Source organism: Juglans microcarpa x Juglans regia, chromosome 2S, assembly GCF_004785595.1.
Source record: "Juglans microcarpa x Juglans regia isolate MS1-56 chromosome 2S, Jm3101_v1.0, whole genome shotgun sequence".
Taxonomy (NCBI): Eukaryota; Viridiplantae; Streptophyta; class Magnoliopsida; order Fagales; family Juglandaceae; genus Juglans; species Juglans microcarpa x Juglans regia.
Genome location: NC_054597.1, coordinates 10,368,145 through 10,391,034, shown reverse-complemented (window position 1 = coordinate 10,391,034; position 22,890 = coordinate 10,368,145). Strand labels below are relative to the sequence as shown.

At 36.5% G+C, this 22,890-nt stretch overlaps 1 protein-coding gene and 1 non-coding gene across 2 annotated transcripts; both read left to right on the top strand.

The window, feature by feature from the left end:
* Window positions 1-15,068: 15,068 nt before the first annotated feature.
* On the top strand, window positions 15,069-15,154 carry TRNAM-CAU. Its single transcript is given in 2 exon segments — window positions 15,069-15,106; window positions 15,119-15,154. It is a non-coding gene; the product is annotated as a tRNA-Met (tRNA).
* Window positions 15,125-22,128, top strand: LOC121253006 (guanine nucleotide-binding protein-like NSN1). Its single transcript, XM_041152881.1, has 9 exons — window positions 15,125-15,379; window positions 15,485-15,729; window positions 16,910-17,039; window positions 17,155-17,328; window positions 18,331-18,548; window positions 19,487-19,751; window positions 20,674-20,853; window positions 21,036-21,247; window positions 21,514-22,128. The coding sequence occupies exons 1-9, from the start codon at window positions 15,361-15,363 to the stop codon at window positions 21,895-21,897; spliced, it is 1,827 nt and encodes a 608-aa protein (XP_041008815.1). The 5' UTR covers window positions 15,125-15,360; the 3' UTR covers window positions 21,898-22,128.
* Window positions 22,129-22,890: the final 762 nt, after the last annotated feature.

The following is a 22,890-nucleotide window of genomic DNA, read 5'->3' as shown; positions in this document are numbered from 1 at the left end:
CATTCAATCCGGTCCAGTCCGGTCCGGTCTGAAAAACCCCTGGACCGTGGACCGGACCGAATGAACTTGGTCCTATAAAATTTGGACCAAAATCGACCGGGACCAGCCCCGGTCCAATCCGGTCCTGACTGAATTGGTCGGTCCGGTCGGTTTTTCCGATTCGGACTGCCCAATGCTCACCCCTACCCAGGAGGCTCGCGGCGGAAGGTGCTACCTGTTGCCCATCAAGAGCAGCTTCGTTTGTGTCCTGCCACTCCTTTGGGCAGCTAGACAGAGCCAACGAAGGTCATTACACCTAACTCATGTTGTATAGCGTCATGAGACCAATGATGACCACCTCGCCCACCAATCTTGAGCGTGGTGAGGGTGTCGGGGCCACTACACAGATCGCCAGTGCTTTCTGTCGTCACCAAAGTGGTCCCCAACTATGGGGGCTCTGCACAGTGCGTGCAACGGGTGCACAATGTTGTGCACCCAGATGAGCCTCAAGCTGAGCGTCCACGAGTAGGTGGGACTGTTACCGGCCACCGCCTAAATCACCAGCACTCTCTATCCCTAGCAAGGCACTCTCTTTCCCCGACCGCCCATAGAGGGCATCACCTCGCCAACATTGGGCAACACATCACCACACCATACTTAGTTACTAAGCCATAGTGAGTTCTCGACCACCACCTTCATCGACCACTCATTCCTTGGCAACAAACAGATTGCTGCATTTAGTGGCTCATTCCTCAACCACAAAAGCTCACCACATCCTGTGGCGGGCAACAACCCTTCCTCGCCCGGCTTGCCACTTCCTATGGCGGGCAACCACCATTCCTCACAAGAATATGAGGGACGAAGGTTCGATACTGGTGAGTTACATAGCACGTTGCATGGGCCATGTAACATGCGCCACTGACCACAACTCTTGTCAGCCTGCATGTAGGCCAGGCTCCATCTTCATGGTATGCAACAAGCGATATCTCACCACCCTCTTACTACCACCTAGTTAAGCACGCAAGTAAAAGCTACTTGTACCACGACAACCAAATGCAGTAATCACTTTCCTCGCTGCAGTAGCTTCCTCGCTTATAGAATATTGCTTGCCTGCAATCAGTTGCTCACAACAATAGGTTGCTCAACACGTTAACCCATGCAAAGCACGACCAAAACTATTAAATGACCCTGGTTACCCCTGTGACGTGAAACACTGGCTACAAAGCCCCTCTTGGGCAACGCTCAGGCATCTTAATCTATCTTCATCAGAGTAGGCCACTCAGTAATACAGGCACCCCAGATCTTTACCATTGCCAATGCATGACTACCCGCAGGCCTCTTCTGTGCACGCCAAGCCTTCACCATACTCTAGCAGAATGGCTTAGGTTTGTAAATCTCAAACTTGTGATTTAGATTATTTATACTAACCTGTTCAATTTTTTGGTGCAGTCGAGCTCCATCGCTAAAGTAGCACAATCGAGCACATCTCTCACTGAGTTCAACCACACTTGAGCAGTCGGGTTAGCCTCCCTCAACACAGACGAATACATCTCATGTCGAGTCTAACCCCACTCGAGCATACAGGTTGCCCCTCACCATAGTCAGGCATCTCCTTCATCGAAGTCGAGCTCCATGCTTGCACCTAGCATGGTTGAGCCCCTTGCACCTAGCGCAGTCTAGCCATCTCCTGCCTAGCTCTACCAGTCGAGTTGTGCACTCACACCTGGCGTGGTCGATCTATCTCCCACCTAGCTATCTCACACTTGCGACTAAATGAGGAAACAACTTCTTTAAGCATTTCCCTCCTCGCCACCTAGTGCGGATCACACAAACAAACTCTAATCTTAACACCAAAATGGAAACACCAATAGAAAATCGCACAAGGGACAAAAAATTCACTACTACTAGGTGGTCCTTCCTTACGTTTGTACAGACAAGTGTCTCAAGCTCAAATTTCGCAAACAAACAAATCACCTCAAGGCCCTTACTACAAACTTTGCAAGTCTTCTCAAGCTCCACTATCAAAGACTTTCATTGCTTGGCACAAACAACAGAAAACCAGGGGCCAGTTCCTAGAATTTATTTTTCTATAGGTTTCCACGGGCTATCTCTTTCACAGCTAGACTTGAAGATTCTCAAGGTCTTTCTTGTTGAGCAAATCGACCTTAAGAATTGCGGACATACCATTGGGGGTAATTATATCAAGCCCAATCCACCTTAAAGCTTTATCAGGAAGCAAGAGGAAAAAGAGAAGGCAAGAGCTAAGGGATGAAGGCAAGTTAGACATGCAAAGGAAGAGATGACATAAAGTTACCCTTCCTCACCACTCCCAAGGGCCTCAATAAATGGGGATGTGATTAGATGAGAGAGGGGAATAGATCTTCTTCAACCTCACGACAAGAGACTCTAGAATGACCATCTTCTCTAGGAAAAAAGGGGTCACCAGCCCCCATTTGTACAATGAGGTATGAGAGACCATGAAAAACTGTAAAATACTCTCATCATAGTAGATTTTCCCTTAAAACAACCCATGGACGTAGGCTCTATGCCAAATCATGTAAATTTGTGTGTCTTCTCTGTTTACAATACAGTATTCTTTTACTATTTACGACTATGAATGTACGTATGGATACCATACGGACACCCCAAACTGCCATTATGGGCTTCAAACTGCATCATCGAGGCCTGAATCACCTTCGTAGGTCGGGATCATGACTCTATCTTCAGTTACGGACAAAAATTGCTCAATAGGCCGAAACAAATCTGTAACATGTCAAAAAATGAAGTGGTACTTTATTTCCATGTCAAAACTTCTAGGCAAATCTTGATGGTTGTAATCACTGAAGTACTTGAATGCAAGCACTATGAACGAAGGGCAGACTGGACGAGACGTGAATGCAAGGTTGAATAATATCTCAATGATAAAGAAAGGAAGTCGATTTTCGAGTAAAATCAAGTCCTCTCGTATATCATGATAGAGCCATGGTTTTAACCGTATAATATTGTCGTCATTGTCTATCTCTTGTAATCTCTAGCATCCTATCTCGAAGAACTCCATAATGAATATCGCATCGAACAAGATTAGTTTAATAAAATGATCACTACTCACGAGTTGGATGTTTTCAGCATAACATCGACAAGCATTACCTTTCCACTCCTGTATGGTGCTTACGATGCTATATATCCACACTTAAATTGAGTCTGTTGCAAGAAGCTCTTGAGATATCTCAGTTTAATCCTATTCATGTTCTCTAATCGTATGCTGCCATGGTGAAAGGCCCCGATTGATATAACTCGACCAGTGTAGGCTGCTTCATTCCATTTGCGAATGCGATCTGGAACTCGATCTATAGATACAGCAAACAGGTGGCAAGGGAGGATCCAAACTTGCTAGCATTTCGTTGATGTCATCTACCACCACATGATTAATTGTATATTTATCATGATCATCCACCTCTACGTGTAGAGACATTTGCTTACTGTTGAATTTTCGCGCGCAGTTGCTGATTCTTCCATGCATTTATCTATTTGCCTTAAGCTTCCTGAGAAATATCCTCAGGGGATACGTCCTACAAGAGATAGTAGATCGACCAATATAAAAATAAAAAAACTATTGAATTTCAAACATTTTGTTTGAGTTGATCATTTTTTGAGCAGCTATATGCATATATACATGTTTTCCCTCTGAGCAGCAACATAATATGTTTTACAGAAAGCAGTTTAAAACCCTCGATTTTCTAAGAAATTTTATATTGCATTCCAATGGCTCTTCGTCCAAAAGATATCAACTAGTACTCCATCGGCCTTTTCAAAGGTATCTAAAATTGGAGCCTCAAATAATATCGTTAGTAGCTAGAAAAATTATGTTTGTAAGCCAATACTATACTAGGACAGCCTAGTCAGCCGTCAAGCGTTTATCTTTGAGCCTACTGCTAGTGTAAATTTTTTTTTTTCTTTCAAATATTTTGTAAATATCTTTGAACATATTTTTTAAAAAAATACACAAATTCACTAATAGTTACTTTCTTAATCATTAAATAAAAAATTAAAAAAATAAAATAAAATACATGAACAGTCATTAAGGGGACAAAACCATGCGACAAGTTAGCATTTTCATATATATTAAGGATCCACCCTCAAAACCATTGATATATTTTTTTAATAAAAAAAAAACTTAATTTTAAACGAAAAGGTATATTTATAAGTCTTTAACACACCAAAACACATCAGTAATGCAAAGGATGTAGAGACATGTCAGGTCAACTGATAAATAAAATTTTGACTTATTAATTTATAACTAATTGGAGTATCACAACAAGTGATGTCATGTTAACATATCAAAATTGCAAAGTCGCATAAACTTATTCTATGGATGATGGCTTATCTTATTGAGAGAAATCAAGTAAATGATCGAAGCTAATAAGAGAATTGGGATGTGACCAACCACTCATTTTCCTTTCGGGTTGGCCACGAGCCTCTTCTAATCGTTTTAACTATCAAACATTTATTTTAAATCTAGCGATGATTTTTAAATTAAGTCAAGTGTTTTAAAATCTTTCAAATATGTTATAAGTCTAAAATTATTTTAAATGAGGTATTTTTAGAGTAAATGGACTAAACCTAATTTTTTTACTAAGCCTCTTTAATTTTTGGATGCCTCCGAGATAAAATAGATATTTAGTAACTTAAATGATTTTTTTTTCCTTGAAAATATTTGTTGAAATTCATCATTTAAATTTATGTGAAAAACTCCATTTATTTATATGAATTTATTTCTCTTAGAAATATTTACTAAAGCTCATCATTTTATCTTATAACGAAAATTATTACTTTTGGATCAAGAAAACAAATATGGGTTTTACATTTAATGTATTTCCCTTCTCTTTTCTATTTTCTCTCTTTCTTTCTCTCTTATTTCTCCCTAATTCTCTTATTTCTTTCCTCTGTCTTCTTTTCTCTCCCCCCTCATGCGGAGTCTCCCTTTCGCTCCCTCTTCTCCCTCATATTCCATCAATCACGGCGGCACTGTCACACGCCCTAGAAGGAAGCAAGAAGAAGAGAGAGAAAAGAAAAGATTGAGAAAGAATTAGAGGGAGAAAGAGAATTCGAAGATGATATCTGTATTTTTCATGCTGCCGTTGTACATTTTGTAGTTCTTTTTATACATTTGTCTTGTAATTGTATTTATGGACCCATGGGCTTTATTATACTACTGGACTCTACTTGTTACTTATTCTATCTCTTACCTAAGGCCCGATGTCACTGACCATTACAACTAAACCCATCACAGCCTAATACAACTTCTTCTCTACACTTTGTCCAATGCCTCCACATGCGCTCACGTGCTCGTAAACTTACATCGAATCCATTTGCCCTGGCCCGTGACAAGCGCATACAAATATTATATCCACGTGTAGTCATAGAGTGCACAAGTGTCGTACAATCGTTTTGAAAAAGAGTAGAGTTTACTATTAAAAAATTATTATTTTTATATAAATCTCGTATTTATTTATTTTTTTTAAATGATTGCACAATACTTACACTTGACTACAACTATCATTTCTCATTCTATCTCTCTCCCCGCCATGCATGGTAAGCCCAGCCGTTGTCCACGTCGCAACATTGCACGAATTCAATCCTTCCACACTGTCTCTTCAAGGTTTTCTTTCCAAGCCGCTCGTCCAACCACCGCCGAGGGATGCTGGACAACAATTGTCATAGCACCACCAGCACAAGATGACTTGCACTGAAGCCCAGCCCCCCCCCCCCCCAATGCCTCTGTCTCCTTCTTTGGTCCCCTCCCGATCTCCCTTCTCCCTCTCTATTTCTCATTCTCAACCACCATCCACGTTGACCCACCAACAGCAGCCACTGCCAGCTCCATGTTCAACCCATCGTAACAGAGACCGAGACCCACCATGTATCCCACATCCAAGTTTGAGCCACCCCTCCATAAAATGCCACTATTACCACCCCCGCTAGGTTGCGTCCATTCATAGCCAACAACCATTGCTTAGCCCCCACACACAGCTAGTCCACTGCTTCCCTCCGTCGCATGACAAAGCCACACGATGTCACATCTGTAACCCAAATCCTCTCCATTTCTGCAACTCAAAACCACCATTGAAAGCCACCACCACCGTGAGTCTCCCAGCCACCATCACTGCCCATACGCCACACCACCAAGCCTCCTTGCTCAACCCCCCGATTCAATGAGACCCTCTATTTTGGCACAGCCTCAAGCAACACAATAGCAACGTCTCCCCCCAAGTAGCCTCTAGTTCAACCTCCATCCAGCCCCTTAATTTGTGGTATAAATCCCTATCTCCTTATCACAAGAAATATTATATTTATGTGACTATGATATTAGCCTAGCTTTTATTTTTCCAGATTAATCATGTAAATTAAAAATGCAAAGTTGATAGATCATTGCTCTCGACGAAGTTTCATTTGTTGTAATTTGTTTTTATATGTTATTTATATATTTATTTAGTGAGAAATTTATTCTTGTCTTGATTCAAAATGTTCATGATACTTAGAAAAGATTCCTTCTATGTTGGTTTTAAATCATTAAAAAGAGAGAGCCTAATATTTAGTTGCATTAAGAAAAAATTTAAAAGAGTTACTCAAGAGTATGCAGCTTGTGATGACAATGGTATTTAGAGGAAGGTGAACCGTGGAATGAGGGAGCTGGCAGTGGTGTATATACATAGAAAAGAGGAAAGGAGAGAAGTCATGGTGATAGTGAGAGGAAATGGGGTTCGAGTTTGAGGCTAAAGAAAATTGAAGTGGTGGTTGTAGCTAGAAGACATGGGAGGTGGGGGTTAGGAAGGTGGTAATGGCGGTATCGATTGGTAGCTATGGAAGGATAGAGGAAGTGATGGGGCATAGAGGGAGGAGTAGGGAGAGAGATCACTACAAGAAATCAGGCATTTTCTAGCGATTTTTAGATCGTCCAAAAAAAAATCTCCACAACTAGTCCTTATTTGCAGCGATTTCCATTTCATCGTTGAATTCTAGCACGAATTTGGAAAATATTGAGGAAGAATTCACTCTTAAGTTTTTTGCAATGACTTTTATACCTATTGCCGCGACTTTTTTTTGCTACAAAAGACTTTTGTTACTGTAGTAGCATTTTCTTTCCAACGAATAGGAAAATCGCCACAAAAGATATTTTTTTTGTGGCGAACATTGTTGCCATAAAAGTCTTTTGCAGCCAATTAATGCTTATTAGAGGCGAATCAAAAGTACCGAAAATAGCATTTTATAAAATTTATGAAAAACTATACAAGACTATTTGCGGCCAATTTTAGTCACCGAAAATGAACAGTTCCAACCATTTTTGATTCGTCGAAAATGAGATTTTCATCTTTTGCGATGAATTTTTCAGGTTTTGCGAAAATATTAACTCACTGTAAAAAGCTAATTAAATTTAATTGCCCCACGTGTTTTCCCCTTAGTCATTTCCCTCCAGCCGTCTCTGTCCCCCTCCCCTCCCCCTCTCTCTCTCCCCAATCTCTCTTCTCCCTCAAGCCTCCGCCACACACAACCCACGCCGCTACGCACAGCCTGTCACCAACGACCCCACCATGTCACCTCACCTTGATGGCACCCATTCCTTCTCCCCTAGCCCCTCGCTGATCTCTTTCCTTCTCCTCTCTCTCTCTCTGATTTCTCTATATCGCCGCCGCTAGGGGCGCCGTTCACCACCACCCACATCGTCGCTAGTCCTCCGTTGGAGCCCCCTTCTCCTCTACGCAAGGTCAAGCGATATAAACATGGCCTGGAGGTCTCTCGTTCTTCTCTCTTTTTTTTTCTTTTTTTTTTTGTTTCAGAATAAACCATCACCATTCTTTGCACTCTCTTTATTTTGCCCAAGTTTATATTGTGGCTTGTTGACATTCGCTTATTTGTGTTTAGCTTTGTCCTGTGGAAGCTTTTAAAGTTGTTGTTAGAAACAGAGTTTGGGTTTTTTAAATGATGAATTTTTGGGAGTTCTTTATTGATTCATGAAAAAATATTTCCATTTCAAGTTGAATGTTGCGACTTTCTTTGGTTTAGCGCCAGAGGCCCGATGGTTAACATAAAAGTGGCCATTTATAGTTGGTTCTAGGATCGAGTTTTTCTTTGCTTCGTAGTATTGGAGAATGCGGCTCTCAAATGCCGAGCTATATTCTGGTTGGTTTCAATTTTTAGAGGATAAAGTAGGGGTGTAATGGGACGAAAATGGATGAAGCGAGCCAGGACTTCAATTTTATGGTGTACATTCTATTATCCTTAATTTGTAAGGTTTTTTTTCAGTTCCTTTTATTGTTCTAAAAATAACAAATCAATTAGCATGTGCACCGGGATGATGAAATCTTTATTTCTTAGCCCTTAAAGATAAAAGGGTTGAAGAAAGCTAATGAGATTCATAAGATTGCACTCAAGATTACTTCAACATACTCATAAGTTAATGACACTCTCTTAGAAGGGAAGAGTACCTGTAACCTTCCTATTGCCATATGTAGAAAAGTGGGTAATTATAATGTCATTAACTGTTTCAAACATGGAGATTGCCAGAGCATGTTGGTGTTGAAATTCTAGTTTGTGGTAAAGAAAGTTTGGACTCAAATTTAAAACCATAACAGTTTCAGGGATTTCCAGAGCTGGAAGACAAAGCCCCTCCTTTGTGCGCACTCTTGCAATTTGAGTTGTGTATAATATTGTGCACCAAATATAAATAATTGTTTTTAATCCTCTATAGATGTTTTGATATAAGTTTGGAAATCCTGATTTTTTAGTCTAGTAATGCTTTGTGGTTTTGCTTAATCTATATATATGTAGACTGGTGGCTGCAAGTCCTATGGATAATTATCTCTTGCTCAAGGAACCCTAGTTTCATTGATCTGCTTTTGTTTGTTCCACTTGCAAGCCAATGTGTGAAAATCTTTATTATGCTTCTTGTGCTAATTTTAATTTTTAACCAGTTTCATCATAGTTATGGTATGGCTAAATATTCCTATTTTGTTATGTTTTGTCTATTGTCAATAACTAGTGGTGTCAAATTGGCAGGGTTTCATTTGCTAATCCTGTAGTTTATTATTGTACGTGTTTTTTAGGTTGGTTTTATATGGATTACTTGGTTTGTCCTCCATAGAGGTTGACATTACTACTGAAAAAGAAGTTTAATTCTATTCTACTCATGGTAGTTTGATGTCCCTAACTGTACACAAGTGATACAGATGGTATATCATGGAGGTGGGGAAAATACTGAGGCTTCTCCTCAGGAAAATTAGTACTTTCTCCACCTCCATAGCATGATTTCATCAAGCCTATGTGCAATTAGTATGCACTTGGGTTATGGTATCTTTAGTTTAGATTCATCTTTAGTTTTTAATTTTTTTTATATTACACATGATTATATGAAAATTATATGGAGCAACTGTGACTCTTCTTGAGATCGCAAGGGTTTTTGCTACTACAGTTCCTAAGATGATTGATGCTGATGTGTTACAACTACTATGGAAAGTAGGTTTTCATGCATTCTTCACCTACAATAAGGTTTTCCCCTATCTGTATGACTTCATATTCTTTTCACTTTCTAGGTTTATTTTTCTACCAATCTGTTGGTGTTGTGTCTTTCCAGAAAACTCATATACAAGTATGCCTCTATTTCTATTTTTACTATTTCCCTCATAAGTCACACCGATGATTTATATCTTGTTCATTTTCTGTTATTTTTTCTTCTCTCAAATGTGAGAGAGAGTAGACATGGATTTGAATGTTGGATTTGAAGATATATTATGCCTTAGAATCTGTAACATCTTTTAATAGCTTCCCACATATGAAAGAAACCATATAAACCAATTATAGAAACAAAGTCAGAAAGTTTTTGAGTGAGTGAGTCTCCTATAATATAAGCCACCACTTTTCCACTCTTATTACAATGTGTATTGGCATGCATCCTAATTTACTAAAATCTTTTTTATACAAGATCACCAAATGGTATGATTGGAGTCTTGGTAGCCGAGCAGGTAGGGTTCCATAAAATCTGGACAGAGATGCTCGTTGCTTGATAACTGGTCTTCACTTGGATTTCCAGTTTGCGCAAATTCGTTGTGGATAATTCTCAAAGCTTTGCGAACAGGTGATGTCATGATTCCCCTACAAAAAATACTTATTTTGCATGAAGTTGTAGTGTATCTTAATTATAGGTTGTAAATAATGGTGAATTATTTTATATGGCTTGCTATGGAACTGGAGAAGAGTTGATGGTTGCTACAACTTCTTAATTAACAAAATTGCCTAATAGCATAATGAATGAGCATAGATGTAAACTAGGCATATGCTTAGGTATTTTAGGTACCTTAACAATTTAAGGTGCTTTTGGTTGTTCCCAAATTGTTAGAATTTACTAGGAAAAAGCAATAGAGACAAACAAAATATGCCAAAATCTATATTTATGAAGGAGTTGGAAACATTGGGTTTAATGGTTGTGAATTATGATTGTCTAGCTGAGGTATGGATGGCTAGCTGAGGTATGGATGTAAAAAACATAAGATGCACTAATGCACACACCAAAACTACTCTGGGAGAGGAGGGGATGGGTAAACAGATTAGAGAGAGGGGGCTAGCAGTGCATTTAACCTTTTAAGGTCTATACATTTGGTTAGCTAATTTAATAGAGTATGACAGTTAATAATTCAAAATAATTTTCATGCAGTTTTAATATATATTGAAATGTATATAAGTGTTCATGAAAAGTTACATGCATCTTCAGCATAATGCATCATGCATTTAATCGCTGGTTGTTGTATAGTACTAATGCATGGAGTTAACATGTTGGAATATTGATTACATACTTCAAGTGGTTTGATCTGCGCCTAATTGAGAGAATGGTGGATGCTGATGTGACTGTATATAAACTCCCTTTGAATGTGGTCAAATGGAAGCAGTCCAGAGTATTGCTATCCAAAAAATACATGTTGAAATTTCCCACCTCCATTTTGGTGATCATTGTTTAGAAAGTTCTGTTCTTGCATGATTGCATTAATGTTGAAGTTGTTATTGCACCCACCCCTACCTGGAGCATATTACTATTGCTGCCTAGCATCTGAAGTTGATTAGAGGACCAGTTACTTTTTACTTAATGTGCCAAAAATATATCTGTTAGGCTATGACGTAGATAATTGCCTATGAATGGATCAGATTTATACTTGTTTTTCATGTGAATGCACCATTGTCTATAGTATATGTATATGCTAGTACGTGTATCCTGTAGGGATGGCTTCTAATAGGATGGATACCAGGCCATCACATGTGTCTAAAAACATTATTGTAAGAGCACCATTGACTGGTTTAATGAATTTACAGTTAGTTGAAACTAATTAAATTGTGCATTTGGATGAATTCATAATGTCATATATTAAATTTGTAAAGTCTCAGTAGCTTTGTTATTATGTTTTGATGGGGATCCTACACAACAAAATCCAGATTATATGCAATAGGTAATTACCTAATATTGCATTGTCTTGTCATTTTTGTTTTCCAGATATAAAATAAATTTTTTGTAAGAATGCATTAGATCATTAGTAATCTATATGCAATGTGATTTTTTTGAGTGTTCAAGATACCTAATATTGCTTTGTCTTGTCATTTTTGTTTTCCAGATATAAAATAGATTTCTTGTGAGAATGCATTAGATCATTAGTAATCTATATGCAATGTGATTTTTTTGGATGTTTAGGAGGTAAAGTGTATGATGTTCCTGATCTAGAATTTATTTTATCAAAGTAAATTCTGCATGTGTTGGATCATATGTTGTTGGATCATAATAACATAATAACCTTTTTGGGTGTGAGTTGGGAAGTTCAAGTAATTTAAATATTCTATTTTTGTGCATTTTTTTTATTTTGTAAAAAACCTTTTCCAGCAAGTAAAATTTGCTGAAAATATTTTTTTCGTCCATTAAAGTTATTTTTGGCGATAAAAATCGCCGTAAAATCTCTATTTCGGAGAAAATTATGCGCTAGGAATACTTAATGGTAATGATAATTCATAATCACTGGAAAAAGGTCTAGTCATTTGCTGCGATTTATTGAGTATTTATGACGAAATTTTTCGTTACTATTGACTTTTCTCAACGATTTAGTAATAAACGGATCACACTAGTTCCGGCTAGTTTTTATGCATTTGCGACAAGTAAAAATTGCCGAAAAAAGTAATTTTTCTTGACGAGTTTTGCCTATTGCTGGTTCAACTTATAAATGAATAAACAACTGCGTTGAACACTTGACGCAGTAGAAATTGTTGGGAAATATTAAATGTGGCGATTTTATGGGTTATTTGCGAGATTATTAGTGCCGAAAAAGACAGTTTTTCTTGTAGTAGATGGTGGTGGTTCGGGCGAACGCTCCCACCTTATACCTATGAGAAATTTTATATCTTTTTATATATTAAGATTTATTTTGAATAATCATATATAATATAATCATATCACACTATCTCATTTTGTAAATGTAGCACACTTCATCACCTAGGATTATCTCTTAATATAAAAAAAATAAAATATTAAAAGTTGAGGACAATACTACCTCATGGTAATGGGATAAAACTAGAATGAAGATGTCAAGCATTTCCCTTAATTTCTTGGCCCTCCTATTTTCATTTTAATTTGATGTATGCATTATTGCTTCAAAAAGAATAAAACTAAATAAAAACTAAATTTTAGTTGTACAAGAAATACTATGATTCTTGATATAGGCCTTCAAGGTGAAATAAATACAATAAAAAGAATTTAAGTTTAATTATATATGCAAATTAGTCTAGATATTTCGTCTTCAAAATTTCACTAAAGAAGAAATAAATCATTTGAGATTTTAAATTACAAATTATGAAACTTCTTCTTTTGAAATGAATATTTTCTTGTATAAAATAATATTATCTTATATTTAAGTTTTTACAATAGATTTGTTATCCAATTTCTAATAAAAAAAGATATATTATTTGGCCTTTATAATGCTATATTCTCAAAATTTTGATATGAAAAATGGATTTTGACATTCAAATTTTTGAAAAAGATCATTATAAAACTGCATTTGCAGTCCCATTCGGATATTATGAACAAAATGTTATGTCATTTAGATTAAAAAATACTTCAGCAAATTTCAAAATATCATGAATGATATATTCACCCCTTTTACTCAATTCTCTATAATTTACATAGATGATATATTAATCTTTTCTTCATCTGCTGAGCAACATTGAAAACATCTGAATATTTTTGTTCAAATTATTAAACAAAATAGATTAGTTGTTTCATCACCAAAAATAAAATTATTTCAAAATAATATTAGATTTCTTGAACATTATAGTTACCAAGGAACTATCACACCTATTAATAGAGTAATAGAGTTTGCTAATAAACTTTATGATAAAATTAAGATAAACAACCATTACAAAGGTTTTTAGGAAGCCTTAATTATGTTTCTATTATCAATCTCTTAGGTCAATATGTAAACTTTAGTTTAAATGATTAAAAATGAATTCATAGTCGTGGATAGAAAAACATACAAGCATTATAAAACAAATTAAGTCTCATGTTAAGCAACTCTCATGCTTAGGACTCCATTCTCCTCATACTTTTAAAATCATTGAGACAGATGTTTCTGATCTCTGTTATAGAAGAATCCTGAAGCAAAGATTATCATCTAATCCTACAAAAATTATTCGCTTTCATTTAGGATGTTGGAATTCTACTCAGAATAATAATAAAACTATTAAGAAAGATTTTAGCTATCATATTATGTATTCAAAATTTCAAGATGATTTGATAAATTGACATTTTTTTCTAAGAATTGATTACAAGTTAACCAATGAAGTTTTGATTAAAGCTGTGAACAACTTGGCTTCTAATTAAATATTTGCTAAATGGTAATCTATATTAAGTTTTTTTTATTTTTATATTGAGCATATTAAATGAGAGTCTAATTCTCTTCCTGATTTTCTTTCCCGAGAGTTCTTACAAGAAAAATCATGTTATCTTCAAAATCCAGAGTAAAATCCAAAAGCCTCATACACTATGCCACCATCTCCTCCCTATCTTTCACTATGTTCATTGGCAACTCCAAACCGTACACAGTATTGAGAACATTACCACCACCAGTAAGGTCATCTTACAACCAATTCTCACAATTATCTTCTTCAAAATTATCGACTATAGTCAAAAGCCGTCTCTTCTTCTTCATCTCCTCCTTCTCAAACTATTAGCCCTCCACTTCTTTCACAATGTTTTTCGGCTTCTTCAATTGTTGTTGAACCACATTGGCATCCAGTGTTTTTATTTTAAATTTTGAACCATATGAAGAATAATATATTTATCTGTACTTCTTCTAGAAATTCATAATATTTCTTTTGAATATAATCTTTCTATTTTTGAAAAAATTCAGAAAAATAAAAGTCTTTTCTGTTTATTTCATTCTTTCATAAAATATTGTTTAAGATATTCTTTATTAATTTTAAAATATTCTTTACAAAATGCATATTTGGACATCATCTCCACTATTTATGAATATGTTGGAGAAGAAGATTCCCTAGGTTGTTCATGAACTCATGAGGTAGAAGGTATATTAGTATTAATAGTGTAAACATGTGTATCTATAATATTTCCAAAAATAATTGTTTGAATTTGGGTATCCAAATTTTGTGACTTATTCTGAGAAACTGAGGTAAATATAGACCTAGGTGTCTAGTAACTGAAAGGTGTCGATATAGAGTAATGAAAAAATGATCTTCTACAAATTTGAAAATATATTTGGATTGATTTGTTCAATTTTTTATCAATGTATTCAAGATAATTAATAGCATTATTTTCTACCTTAGATAATAAGGTTATATTATCTAATTTCCATTCAATAGGGAGGCTAATCTAATTCCAATTAATTTGTTTAGAAATCTGAGTACTAGAGTTTGATGTGCTAGATTGTAAATAATAATTATACGTTATTTTCAATTCATTAAACCATATCCTAAAACCTTTTCTTAAGAAATCTCTCTCCATTTATCTTATGTCAATAATATAAAAAATTAAAAGCATTCTTGTTCCAAGTGGGGTGGTGGCGCAGTTGGCTAGCGCGTAGGTCTCATAGCTTTCTGAGTAATCCTGAGGTCGAGAGTTCGAGCCTCTCTCACCCCATTGCCCTATCTTTTTTCGCGTACAGTCGGTTCGTGGGACTCCGTTGACGCCTCCAATCCCCCATAAATGATAAACCCTAAAACGCAAAAACCCAACGAAGATTTTTTCGTCGCCTACTCGTAACAGTTTGCCAAAAACCCTACCTACTCCATCAGAGGAAGGCTACTTTTTTCTCTTCCAATTCGAACCTCGCACAAGAAGCAAAGATGGTGAAGAAGAGCAAAAGTAAGCAAAGACCCTTTTTCCTTCCACAATCCAATCTCTAAAATCCTTCCCTTCCTCTTCTGTTGCTTATTTTTCGTCATTAATGTTGTTTTTCTTTTTTGTCAGAGAGCAAGAGCAAGAGAGTACCATTGAAGCAGAAGCACAAGGTCATAAGGAAGGTGAAGGAGCACCATAAGAAGAAGGCCAAGGAGGCCAAGAAGCTGGGCCTTACGCGAAAGAAGAAGCCTGAGAAGGACCCCGGCATCCCCAACGACTGGCCCTTCAAGGAACAGGAGCTCAAGGCCCTCGAAGCCCGCCGTACCCGTGCTCTTGAAGAGTTGGAGCAAAAGAAAGCCGCCCGAAAAGAAAGGGTACTCCTCACTTTTGCCTGCCTCTATTGGATTCCTCATTTAGTGTTAATGGTTGTTTTTTGGTTTGTTGTACGACTTAATTCGTTTGTTTTTTACATGGTTATCCTTGTGCTTGTGCGTATTGTGAATTTTCCTATTTTTATTTCTCGATGTCGATTTGGCATTGTCGAAGTAAATTGGACCGATCCATGAGAGATGCTGGTGATTTTGAGTGTTAGAGTACATATGCGTCCTCTCATCTAACCGGATCTAGGAGTTGTTGAGCATAAAGTCTGGAGCTTTGAACCTTGGTCTTGGTGGTATGCTCCCTTCAGTTCTAAGGTTCAAACCCTCTTGGGTGCAAACAATTTGCAGTGGCCATCGGGCTAGAGGAATTTTCTTTGAATTATCTGAGATATATTGCGGGAAACTTCTTGCTGAGGGCCTGTGCAGCCCTGGGATTAGTCAGGATTTTGTTTCTGGAAACCCGGTGCCAATAAAAAAAGACTTTGGAGATGCTGTAGACAATTTAGGTCTCAGCAAGTTCTTTTTATTTTTTGATAGATACCATCAGCAAGTTATTGAAGTGATTATTCAGTTTGACCTTTCAGAATTGTGCTGTGTCACAATTAAGATGTTACTTGAATGCTTGTCCTATGAATATTTGTTAACCTTGCATATGTATGGAGGGAGAGGAGAGGAGAGGAAGGGTTTGAGTTACTCTTTCCCCTGTTTGGATTTATTTTGGAAGGGAGGGAGAGAGGATTTGAGGGTATATTGAGGTATCATCTACTCCCTCAATGCTCCCTTTCCAATTGTTCAATTTAAGGGAATTTGAATGGAGATGATGCTGATATTTACTGAATTTTTCTATACTTCTCTTTTATCGGTAACCATTTATGAAAATTCTGAAATGTTCAAATAAACCCTAATTGCTTACATTACTCTATTTTCAGTTTGGGTAATACTTCACCACTTCTTCTTCATTTCACCCTGCAACCTAACAAAGGGAGGGATATCTATATTCATATCCCTCCTATTATTTATTAGACATCGGAATGAAGATAATATTTTCTCTCCTGGTCGATAGTTTAATCAATGTAGACCTTTTTTGCACTTCCATTATATCCATGCAACAATTTATGGCTTTTTCTCTGTACTTTATCCTTCATTTTTAATGGACCCATATATATTTTTTCAGGCTCAAAAGAGGAAGTTGGGGCTACTAGAGGATGATGGTATCTCCAAATTGGCTGAAACTTCTCCAGAAGGACAGAATTCCAGAGAGGGAAAGGGTAGCAAGCATTCCATGGGAACTGGGAAAAACCGGGGTATGGTTGATGCTAATATTATACAAAAATGTGTTGTGTTGGAAGATGATTTTCCCCCTTAAATTAACCTCTACGGTATATTTTCAATACTTCTAATATATCTTTTTTGATACAGATAATGCAGACAGAGCTTTCTACAAGGAGCTAGTTAAGGTCATTGAAGCATCAGATGTTATTGTGGAGGTTCTAGATGCTCGCGATCCCCTAGGTACTCGCTGTGTTGATATGGAGAAGTTGGTGATGAAATCCGGTCCTAATAAGAATCTAGTGTTGCTTCTGAATAAAATTGGTAAGGTTTTGTTCTCTCTCTCTCTCTCCCTCACTTTCTCTCTCTTAAGCTGTTTGATCATTATTTAGGCCTCATTTAGATCGTGAAAGTGTTTTATTTCATCTCATTTTATCATTACAATTTTTTCAAATTTTCACACAAAATATAATGAACAATTCAACTTTTTTAAATCTCAAAACAATAATAATATTAAAAAATAATATTCTAACAAAATTTTATTAAACTTTCAACTTTCATATAAAACCATCTCATCTCTCTATTCAAACTGCACCTTAGTGTAGACAGAAATTTTAGAGAAGGATAAAGTAGAAACAGTTAAAAAGCGCAAAATGATTAGTAGAACTTAGATTGGATGTGTAATGTAACAACTTGACCGAAAATGTTGGGGAACCATCGTTCTAAGAGTGGAAGAGTAGACATATATAACTCTTGAGTGTGTTCTGTATGCTAAGGCTTGGTTTGATTTTACAAACCTTTCAAACCATCTCATCTCAATATTCAAATACCATTCAAACACAAACATTTTTCGATTTCAAATTTTCAAATTTTCAACTTTGCAACATTTTCATCTAATCATTACAACTTTCCCAAATTTTCAAACAAAACACAAAAAATAATTCAACTTTTTCAAATTCCAAAACAAAAATAATATTAAAAAAAATAATATTTACCCTCTTTTTACGTTATGATTTTTTTATTCAATTTTTTTCTCTCTCCTTTCCCAAAACCCCATAAAAATCTTAACTCAAACCATTTCACTACTATTCACAAATTATCTCACTACTATTCACATATTTCTCATCTCATCTCATCTGTGTAACCAAACGAGGCCTAAATCTCACTATCAGACAACGATTAATCATATCTTGGCTTCCAGTTAAGTTTATAGACTATATATCATATGCAGAACATCAGGAAATGTTTTGACTACTTTTTTGATTTTATGGTTGTAATCATTACTTTTATATAAAAAAATAATTTGTATTGTTACTTGTGTCTCAGATCTTGTTCCTCGAGAAGCTGTTGAGAAGTGGCTCAAGTATCTTAGGGAAGAATTACCAACGGTTGCATTTAAGTGCAGTACTCAACAGCAAAGATCAAATTTAGGGTGGAAGTCGTCATCCAAGGCAGCAAAACCAAGCAATCTTCTGCAAACGAGTGATTGTCTAGGAGCTGAAACTCTTATTAAATTGTTGAAGAATTACTCGAGAAGCCACGAGGTATGCCTATCAATCATTTTCTGCGACTACCATATATTTCATGTAGAAAACTTCTCTGAAGTTTTAGAAGATTTTTCATGGGAGTGTTTGTTCGGTACAAAGATTGTTTTCTGATTCTGTACAGCATCAACCTTTCCTATGCATTTGGTTAGGCTTTTGTCTTGAAAAGCATTTTAAACTGAAAAATTACACGTAATGCATCTTCATGCTTGTGCGAATACAAATTTTGCAATTGGTTCATGAACATGAATGCTATCAAGTAAAAAAATTGTTTAGCTTTCTGACCCAGTGAGTTATGCACGTCTGGTACTAGCTTCTGGTCCTTTATATTTATTTGAACAAATTTTCGTTTTAGGAAATTGCGACAAAGATTTGATGTCTTATTTAGCCAATTGAATATTCATTGTTTTTGTGCATATTTGTTGGACTTATCAAAGTATAGTAGATACCAAGAATAAAAGCTACTAGTTGCAATAATAATGAAGATGATGGTACCATGGTAATGATAATGCTTTTGATGAGTGATATTTTTACAAGTAAAAGAAATATATAATGTTAATCTTGATGATAGCAATGGTCATGACTATGATGATGATGATGATGATGATGATCCATAAAGGATTAGAGGAGTTTGGGCTATGATTCTGTTTTATTTTCTTTTTCTTTTTTTGATAAGTTGTTTTTTCTTTTTCTTTTTTTTTTTTTTTTTTTTTTCAGTATGCTACCATATCTTTTTTCTGATAAGTAGTATGCTACCCTATCTTTTAAGTATGGATGTTATGGATCTAAATTATTAGATGCCTGCCAAAGTATATTTGTGGTTACAGTATCTTAATGGTAGTTTCCATGCCATTTCTTTTAATTTGGGTTTTTGAGTTTGGCTAAATCCATAATAATATTGACTGAATCCATCTGCTGTACACGGTTATCTTTAACAGATCAAGAAGTCAATTACGGTGGGTATTATTGGCCTGCCCAATGTTGGTAAGAGTAGTCTCATTAATAGTTTGAAGAGGTGCCATGTCGCCAACGTTGGTGCTACTCCTGGATTAACAAGATCAATGCAAGAAGTTCATTTAGACAAGGATGTCAAATTGCTGGACTGCCCTGGGGTTGTAATGCTTAGATCTGAAGTAAATGATGCATCTGTAGCTCTTCGAAATTGCAAAAGAATTGAAAAGTTGGATGATCCAATTGGTCCAGGTGACTGAACTCATACTCATTTTTTGCTGGCTTATCTGCTATTCTGCTTGAGTGCCTTTCATGTGGTTAAGGAATGGTTTAATTATACAAAAATTTGCCACTTCATTATTTTTTATTCCTCTCGGGGGAGGGACAGTTGGGGTTTTTTATTCGGGGGAGTTCAGTTGGTGGTATATTGATAGTTTTCTTTGGTGTTGGCTTGAAAAGGTTATGAATGATATTATGATTTCATAGGTTTAAGTTAAGATGGGAGATTTCTAGCACTTATCATCACTACCATGCATGCCATTCATGGGACCTCCTCCCCTTCCTCAAAAACCGGCCCCACGTGGAAACGAAAAAGGATTTTTATTCATTTTTTCCCTCTAATATATCATTGTTGCTTATAGATTTGTTTTCATGGCAGGAATTTCATTGTATATTTTTCTAGTTGGCTGAAGACTAATATATCTCAAGTTGTTTTATAACCTGATTGGCAGATTGAACCTTTTCTTCTATTTACCTGCACATAAATTGTAATTCTCATATTTTTATATTTTGTAGGATAGGGATGTATTTCCACATATCTATTCCTGGCAAAGAGAACTTGTAGCTGGTGTACCGCTTTTTGCATTTTTAGATCTGGAAATGATTAAGGCAAAGAGAGTGAGCATTGGTTAGAAAAAACTAGAGTGACATCAACTTCTCTTACTTACATCTACCTTGGCATTTTAAGATGAAATAGTGGATGAAAATTCTGGTTCATATTGTATTATTATAATCTTTTGATGAGTGATATTTATATTTATATTTACACATATACTAAGAGAAAAGATGAGTCCAATGTTTACAGAAGGTATACTCAGATTTCTAGCTTCCTTGCTTATATTTAGTCATATCAGCAGATTTGAGAGTCATACTAACGCCTGCCCCATCTGTGCAGTGAAGGAAATTTTAAAGCTTTGCCCTGCTAGACTGTTGGTAACTCTGTACAAGATCCCAAGCTTTGACTCGGTTGATGACTTTCTGCAGAAAGTGGCTACAGTTCGGGGTAAGCTGAAAAAGGGCGGGATTGTGGATGTTGATGCTGTAGCAAGAATTGTTTTGCGTGACTGGAATGAGGGTATGTGTCTCTAGGCTATTGTTTTAGTATGTGTGCTCTAGAATACACAAAGAAAGTTACAAAACAAAAAAAGAACCACCCCCCCCCCCCCCCCCCCCCCCCCCCCCCCCCCAAAAAAAAAAAAAAGGGCAAACAACAATATTATATGTGCAAAGTAACTTTTCTTATATGATTTTGTGTAGGTAAAATTCCATATTACACTATGCCCCCAACTAGAAATCAAGGAGAACCTTCGGAGGCCAAGATTGTTACTGCACTTGGTAAAGAGTTTAACATTGATGATCTTTATAACAATGAATCTTCATTCATCGGAAGCCTCAAGTCTGTTGACGATCTGAATCCTGTTGAAGTTCCTCCAAGCCGCCCTCTCAGTTTTGATAATGACATGCTGGAGGTTTGTGATCTCCTTGGTAACTTAAGGGTTTACAAATTTTTATGGTCTTGGGCAGTCAAGTGACTTAAGGGGCTCCAAATCCCTTCCCCAGGAAGAAAATATCATATTTTTTTTATATCCGCAGACATGGTGAAAAACTGAATATGAAAATTACTAAATCTACATGCAATTTAGTTCTAAATGGAGGTGTCATTACACATGGCTTGAGAATGCAGGCAACTGCGTCATTACTGTCTTAACTCTTTCTTGCATTTTTTATGACTCAGAATGATGAAGAACCAAAACCATCAACTCAAGGTGGTGAAGCCCTCAAAGGCATGGCTGATGATGGGGACGATGTGCCCATGGCAGGTGAAGAAGGTGAAGCCAGCAAGGACAAGGTTAAAACTGCTACTGGCAGGCAGAATGAGAAGCTATATGCAGTTGAAAGTATACTTAATACAAAGATGAAAAGAGCTGAGAAGAAGAGAAGGAAAAAAGCTGAAAAATCAATTCCAGAAAATGCAATGGATGATGACTATGACTTCAAAGTGGACTATGTCAACAAAGGATCTGCCATGAATGTCGGTGATGGGAGCGAGGATGAGGATGATGGCAATCAAATAATTGGAGAGGTACCCATGTCTGGTGTCGAGTTCGTTGATGAGTGATGGAGAGAGAGTAAACCGTGACTAAATCATGCTTTTCTTTCTCTTCAAATGAACAGCACGCTTGTTATTTTAGTTTTTTGGCAAGATCCCATATTGTTGGATAGTCTAGTTTATGTTGTTATGGTGACAACTTATGGTACCTGAAAAAGAGGAAGATTGTTTATGTCACAGGATCCTTTTTGAGAAGAGATCGGCCATTTTACGAATGAAATCTCAGAAATTAGATTTTCAGCACTTGGTACTTTAAATCTATGAATAATGATATATACAAGCTCCAAATTCACAAGCGTTGTATAAAAAAGTGAATTCTATTTTGAAAAAGTGAGCTTTTTTAGGTGGGGTTCAAATTTTTACAAAAAATTTATGCAAGGCTTGTACATTTGGAGTTTGTATTTAGCACTGCTCTAAATCTATATCATTTGCACCCTTTCAGTTTTGGCAATAAAATGAACAGCTCATGATTCATAGGGTTAAAGGTTTATCATTGAATATTGATAGATAGCGGGGCTACCATCGGATCAGTGTCGATAGAGTGGACTACCATAAACGTCGGATTTAGAAGCGTAGTAAAATGTTATGATCTTGAAGAATAAAGATTAATCAAAGGGTGATGCTACAGACACCGTTTCCTCTTCTCGTTGTTGCTTCCCGCTTGACGTAGATATGCCCCGTGACATGCTTTTTTTCTTTTTCTTTTTTCTTTCATCTTTGCTCCCTTTTTTTTTCCTTCCCACAACGTCTTCCAGAATCCCTGGTATCCATTTTGTCTCTTTGCACTTTTTTTTTTCTTTAGGCATTTCGTCTGCAGAAGCCCCTCTGTATTTCGTCTCTCTGCATGGTATTGGCCAAAAGTCCTAGGTTAAAATGTTGGCGATCCTATTCTGTAAATTTCGTGGGTTTTGCAGCGTAAGGCCTGTGGTTGTTCACTATTTCTCAGTCCATTTACATGTGGAGTATTGGTGTTTGAGCTTTTTGGACAGTCGTTCAATACAG

Coding starts and splice junctions, on each gene's coding strand:
- LOC121253006 (XM_041152881.1), top strand. Junction 19,752..20,673: donor GGATGATCCAATTGGTCCAG/GTGACTGAACTC, acceptor CCATCTGTGCAG/TGAAGGAAATTTTAAAGCTT. Junction 20,854..21,035: donor TTTGCGTGACTGGAATGAGG/GTATGTGTCTCT, acceptor GATTTTGTGTAG/GTAAAATTCCATATTACACT.